The 6,937-nt window shown below is 35.5% G+C and overlaps 1 protein-coding gene across 2 annotated transcripts; it reads left to right on the top strand.

Moving 5' to 3' along the window:
- The first annotated feature begins 697 nt into the window (after positions 1–697).
- On the top strand, positions 698–5,682 carry LOC133725702 (tobamovirus multiplication protein 1). 2 transcript variants are annotated; one of them, XM_062153061.1, is made up of 13 exons: positions 698–1,100; positions 1,634–1,684; positions 1,917–1,950; positions 2,574–2,660; positions 2,774–2,825; positions 3,136–3,316; positions 3,434–3,529; positions 3,727–3,787; positions 4,205–4,269; positions 4,482–4,556; positions 4,656–4,731; positions 4,808–4,974; positions 5,138–5,682. In XM_062153061.1, exons 1-13 carry the CDS (start codon positions 978–980, stop codon positions 5,159–5,161), a joined length of 1,092 nt encoding a protein of 363 aa, XP_062009045.1. In that variant the 5' UTR covers positions 698–977; the 3' UTR covers positions 5,162–5,682. The 2 variants fall into 2 exon arrangements, with proteins under 2 accessions (XP_062009045.1, XP_062009044.1); XM_062153060.1 differs by having other exon boundaries at positions 700–1,100; positions 3,136–3,319.
- The last annotated feature ends 1,255 nt before the right edge of the window (positions 5,683–6,937 follow it).

The following is a 6,937-nucleotide window of genomic DNA, read 5'->3' as shown; positions in this document are numbered from 1 at the left end:
TGGGTAGGGGCTGCCACGTGGTGGGGCCGTGCGGCCCTCTAATTAAAATTCTCAAACTTTTCTCTCTTTTCCGAAACTGCCCCTGATTTTTAATATGCAATACCCAAAATACCCCTTGCTTGGGGTATGATTGGCCCGCCCCACTGCCACGTGGTGCGGGTGTCGTACGTAAGACCTTCTCCATTAGGAAATATTTAGAAAGATTGTGTTCCCTGTACGTGTGATGTATATGCACCACATGAACTGAACCAACATGTCCTCCGTTTCTATAATCAGCTGGTTAATCATGGATAACGTTATCTAAAATGTTAGAACATAATCCAAAATAGATTAGATGTCACTAAGATGTTATAAGATCACCTAAACTACTCTAAATCTAATAGATTAAACAGTTTATATTATGACAAAAGTGAGATTTATAAATATTCAAACAAGTCTCATCTTTACCATAGTTTATATAATTATGGCCGCGGAGGAGAGATAGAGATAATACTAAAACTAAATCAACGACGTTTACATTATGATGTTTTTATTATATCAGAGAGTTCTCTTAATTATAATTAAGTCCCAACTCCATTACCAATCTGCTCTCACCACTTGGACTATTTTCACACCAAAACTTCAAATTTTTTGTTTTTGTTTTTCTAATTATCACACATTTAATTTGGTAAAAACAACAGGTATATTGTTATTAAATTATAACAGGGTGAGACCGTCAGAGAAAAGAGGGAAGAGTTCTGGTGATCGAGGAGATCAACAAACATAAACACAAAGCTCATTTTGTTTTTGTCTGATTCTTTCTCGTCGGACCGTGCTCTTTTAATGATCCTTCTCTCTCTCTCTCTATATAAATAAATACATCAAAAACTGATTTTTCCAATCTCTCCGTCTGTAAGGTTGGATAGAAAGACACTGAGTGGCAGAGTTAATAGCTGCAAAAAGTCTCTCTGTTTCTCCGCTGCTTCTGGATAAAAAAGATGATGTTGTTGGAATCAATACTGGAAAAAGGTTGTTGCTTTCGTTTGGACTTGCCGTTGTTTATCCTCAATATAGCTCTGGCCGTTTTCAATGGCGTTCTTGCTGCGATTGCGTTTTCTCAGGTCTGTTATGATTACCCTTTTCTTTGTTCTGTATATTGTTAGTATTTTCCAGCTCTGTTAAGCATGTTATCTTCTGGGTTGGTCTCTTTTGAGGGAGTTTCGTTGTTGATTGAGGGGTTGAGTGTGGAAAAAGATAATGCATTTGTATGCCCTGAGCTTTGATTTGGAGTTGGAGGGTACCATCGGTGTAGAGTAGAGGAAAGATTGGAAATTTCTGAGGATTTGGTATTGCATTGATGTTGTAATTTTACCAATTTCGAAACTTTTAGTCAGACTAAATGCTGAAGTTGGTTTGTAAGTTATGGAATTTAGAGGGTTGTTAGTGTTGTGATGGGTTTGTGTTTTACAATTACTCGATTTTTGAGACGGTACACATGTGAGAGCAGTTTTTGTTGATGAAGTTATTGTTCACAGAGTAGATAGCAGAGTCTGTTGTTACTGATGTTTGTTTGTTGAGTGAATATCCTCGAAGTACTTTTCTTGTTTAACTAGTTTCTGCAATTGCGAATTATAATAGCATTTCACCTTTTCAGCTGGTCAGGATTCACTTGCGCAATCAACAAATTGGATGGACACGCCAAAAAGTAAGGAACATAAACTGTGACTTCTGAAGTTTGTTTCTTTTGGAAAAAAGAACATATTCTCCTAGCAATTAAAAGCAAGGATGTTCTCAACTTATGTGTTCAGTGTGAAATGTAGAATTATAAGTCTGTCAATGTCTTCCTTATTTCGGGTTTTGAATAGTATATGCTCTTCTGGTTGTATGTTCTTTCACTGTTTATGAGGGCCATGTAACAGACTTGGTACTATATGCAGGTACTCCACCTCATGATTGGCTGTTCTAACTTGGGTAAGGCTGAACGTTTTTGGTTTGTACTTTGTACCATCGTATTCTATAATTTGTGGTTCTGCTCAGATTTAGGTCAAGCTTGCTTCTGCTCAGATCTGGGTTAAATTAATTTCTGTTTGAACACCTTGACTTTTCAAAATAGTTTCTGTTCAAAAGATTTTTGTTTTTCCTCTGTACCAAATTACCAATCCATAGACACTCTTTCAAAAGTTTCCAGAAAGCTTGAATGCTAACTTGTTATCATATTTCTGGTGTGTTTAAAGCCCAGAGTTAAGTGTAATACTTGGTCAGAAAGTACTAAGAGATGTCTTCAGAGGAAGAAGGACTTGGATTTACTGTATGATAGAGTGAAGTTCATTGCTTCTCTTTGATTCTCTTTATCTTAACATTTTAGAGATATTCTTTTAACTTTGTGCTGGGAGGGAGGGCTATGGATTTTATTTTAGTTTGGGTTTTAGCTTCATGATGCTAACTGGGAGTTAGTTAACTTCTCATTCATCCTAAGTGTATCATGTTCTTTTTAATAAAATGTCTGTGTTTTATGAAATTAAGATCCCTGAAAAGATTGTGTGGTCATATTATGTTCCTTATCGAGTTAAACAATCCAATTTCTATTTTGGCAGGTTACTTCCTATATTTTACATCTACACTGATTGCCACTTTTGAGCAGTGGTTTTGCTGGTCTAATGTCTGCGGGTTCATTCTAATGGGTATATTTAACTTAGTCATGAATCATGATAATTGAGAAGCAGCTTCAATGTTTGTTCCTAAAGTTTTTGCTCAGTTAGTCACTGATGATTTAATGATGAAAATATTGCTGCAGCCTACCCTAAAATTCTGTTGCTTGCAGCTTTTCTTCTAGTCCTATCCTTTTGGTAAGTTTCCCATCTGGAGGAGGTTCTCTTTTTTTTTTTTTCTTTTCATGTTGGAATATTGTAATGTGGGTACTTGCCCTTGTTTGGATTTACATCAGAGAAAAATGTTTTCGTCTGGTAAATTACTCAAAATATCAATTCCATTCTTAAGCAATAATAACAATATTAAGTAGAAAATAGCATCAAATATTCCTTCTTTTCTTTTAAATATGTCTAATCACAATCGCTTAAACTTGTGCAGTAGAAATCTATACAGTTACAGTGTAATTTATAAGGTATACATATGCTGTTATGGACAATGACTTTGTAGGGTGGACCTTTGCCATCAGGCAAATGATGAAGAGGATGATGATGATGATGATGACAGTAGCATGCAGCATGCCTTGTTGGAAAATTCGAAGAATAAACACCGTTCATCAGTCACAAATGGTCATAGGATTTGTTGCTCATTCCCAAGCATTCATGTTGGAAGTCACCAGAAATTTGTGATTGCAGTAGGAGAAATTCAATCGTTTTTCTATTTCCTTTATATGTCAATTATAAGTTACAAATTGTTTTAAAGTAGGTATCTTTTGTCATCTCATCTGATAAGCCATTTCTCCCACTAGGTTGTTGGGTTTGTCCTTATTTTGATGATGTCATTTTCTGTGGTAATCTGGATTGGTGCGGGGAAGAATCCCATTGATTCTTCAGCAGCGGCTGAGGTATGGAGTATAGTCTATTGTGCTCTTGACTGTTTGAGACATCTAGTATGCAATCTAGTCTATTTTTTATACTTAATGAAATGCTAGTAATTAGTTTGCCTTCTTAGTTTCTGCAACGTTTTGATTGGATCATTTCCCTCATATTACCCTAAAAAGCTGCAATTGCCCTACCAATTATAACTGTAATTATCATGCAGGTATATGAAGACCTTCTCGCCTTTGTAGTTCTTTTTTTAGGAGGAGGATTAGGTTGCTATGGTAAGCACTGACAACTTTCTGTTGTGCATTTTTTTTTTGTTTGGAAGGCCGTCTCAGAATTTTTTTCAAGGCTGACTAATCCATGGGCACTTCCACTCCTAATCTTCTTTCCAGTTCCTAGTTTCAATTAAATGTTGTCATAAATTTCTATTCTGTTCTATGATCATCATGACTATGAGTTTGCATGGCGTCTAATTTCACCTTATTGTTTATATTTTGTTCTTCTTTAAGTGGTAAGAATGAAACTGTTCTAAATGTTATGCTTAAGGATTTTGAGATCAACTTACAAAAACTCTTCATATGTTTGGTGTATTAAATTTTGTAAGAAGGTCTTTGATGTGCTGTCAAGTGACATCATGGCTTTATATAGTTTAACTTGTTATCAGAATTTTAACCACACTCTTGTTTTCATTCCAGGCATTCTGCTACTTCGTAAGTTAAGGAAAGTACGGTCTGAGAAAGCTTCATCTGAAATGTGGAAGGTATTGAACTGACAGATAATTACTTCTTCCATTATTTTTGATTATTTTTGATAAATTCCTTAAATTCTTCAATATGCATTGTGTTTGCCTTTGAATATAAATTCCTATGTGCACATGTGATGTTGCAACTGCTTACACTGCTATATTTATTCAGCTGAATTGGCACAGTTCTGCTTCTATTTAATACATTTTTTTGTTTGTAAAACATGCAGGTTGGCGGTTTAGCAGTTGCTTCTGTTGTATGTTTTACATCAAGTGCATTAGTAGCTCTTCTTACAGATATTCCGGTAAGTTGTTCACTGGGAACGATCTTGCTACTGCTTTTTGCAATTTCTATTGTAGTTTACCATTTACTTCTTGTATACCTCACTTTAATTCTTTGCCAGCTATATGAACCTTGGAGGCTGAAAAAAGCATATGGCGGGAAAGCGCTAGTTTTTCTGATGCTGTACTATTTTATAGGTAATACTATCTTTCCTTCTGAGTTGCTTGCAATTTTGTTTTTCAATTTTATCATTACCTTCCCTTCTATCTTCAGGCTCTTGGGTACCCTCAGCTTTTGTATTATGGTTCATGAGAGAATTACCGCCACCAATCACTAATCGCCAACGGGAACAATCAAGAACAATTACTTTTATCAGCTATGCTGGAGTGGGCCGACAGCATCCTCGTCACTGGGCTACAGTAACAAGTTCAAATAATCAGGTCTTCTTATTATTCTATTGCATTGTTCTGAAATTTAATTTTGTATTACATCTATTTTTCTTTCTCCTACAAAGCCTTGAAGCTCATTCATTAAATAATGTGATTCAATCATTTGAGAAGGGGAGAGTTTCAGATATTAATTTGATTTTCTTGTGTAATGCAGGCATCGCGAGCAAGTCCCATTTAAGAACAACTTGTAGAGCTCTCAACATTATCTCGTCTTTGAAGAAGAGATTTTGAGAATGCTGATGCAGAAACACAAATGATTCTAGACTTACGCACTGCAGACGAAGTTCAAGTGAAGCTGGAGGCTTACCTGTTATCCTGTACTACCATTACTACTGCCGATATGTGGATGGTACTGACTTTTGCGTTTGGTTCATGTACAGAGTTATATTGCAGGACTGCTAGAGGCGCATTCTGCAATCAATGCTTCCATCATGTTGAACAATCATCCTTTGATTGTTCAGCAAAAGATAATCATCCTCTGAATCATATTATATACACTCAGTTTACATGTAAATGCCTCTCTTGCGGATGTTTTGAATAATGTATCCATGACGAGAGGGTATATTATTGGTACATAAACCCGGAAGTAATAAAAGAATGCAAATTTTGTTGCAGTGGATTTTGATGTAAGCAGATAATTCTGTAATGTAATGTATTGTAATGCTTTAATCAATTATTGACAAGCAGTTCTCTTTTTCACCTTTTGTTGATGTGCATATCATCAGTTCTTTAACCGGACTTTCCTTTTTCTTTTTCTCGATAGAGAAGAGAAATTACAACAAAAAACCCACTTAGATAACCACTTCCTACTTCATCGAAGACTGGAGAATTTGCAATAAAAAGGGGGAGAGAATTCTTCCAGTAAGTTTGCCATGGAATGGCTAGTGGTTGCAACCGCATCAGTAAGAAAGTCTATTAATCTTAACACATGATTTTAGGAAGCTTGAGAAAAACGTCCAAGCCACAAAATGCCCTGTACTACGAATTTGATGCACCACGGGTTTCAGTCTGCCCATTTTATACCGTCAATTAGTAACTGTGAATCCATCGCTGAAAAAAAAAAAAAAAAAAAAAAAACTTTGAATCATCTTCAATTTGAATGAAGCAAAAACCTGGAGAAAGAGCTAGCTTGACGCATTCCCTCCCTTAAAGCCAAAGCCTTCACCACCAGCATGTGAGATCGACCACTATTTGTTAAAGTGCAAATAAAAGATTACCATCTTAATATCTGATTAAAAAATAACCGAGCTAAAAAGCTCAAGAATAACCAAACCCAAAATTATGATATTGGGGAATCATTAAAATTAACCAGTTACATGTCATCCTCAATTGGAAAAACAAAAAAGAACTCTTTGGAGCCCTTAAAATTACATTGTAGATTTGTTATAATTGAAAGTATCAAGTATTCTTCTTTATGAGTTCTGTTAAGTAGAGTCTACTATAGTCTACTATAGTTCATTTTGCAATCTAATGTTGCTTTAGTTGTGAAACCCATTCGGAGATAGAAGTTTGATTCTGGTAGGGAACATTGCAATGTTAAAGGTATCCACATGTTTAAGGAATAAACTACAAACTTTGTTTCTTTCGGAGATAAAACCAATTTCAGATTTTAATTATCTTTATGTCATTCATTTTGGGCACATAAACAAGTTGGGCACAAGAATTAGTCATTAGCTAGAGTGATGAACTAGTTGAAGGACAATTAGGTTGCATTGCCTCGGTTGCTCTCTGAATTTCATTCTAAGACAACTCAACAACATCATAGGTATCACAAGCAAACACAGCCAAAACCAACGACGTCGATCTGGATTTGCAACAAAAGCATTGCGATATTTCGCGAACGAGTGCCTTACTGCATTTCACAAATGAATTGAGACATGAGTTTTTATCGTTGAGAGTCACACAATGAAGAGAATAAAGTATAAAGTGAGAAAATGTGTTTTTTTTATACGAA

The sequence above is a fragment of the Rosa rugosa genome, chromosome 1, assembly GCF_958449725.1.
Source record: "Rosa rugosa chromosome 1, drRosRugo1.1, whole genome shotgun sequence".
In the NCBI taxonomy this organism is placed as follows: Eukaryota; Viridiplantae; Streptophyta; class Magnoliopsida; order Rosales; family Rosaceae; genus Rosa; species Rosa rugosa.
Note: the sequence above shows the minus strand (reverse complement) of the source record. Positions and strands in the feature narration are given on the sequence as shown.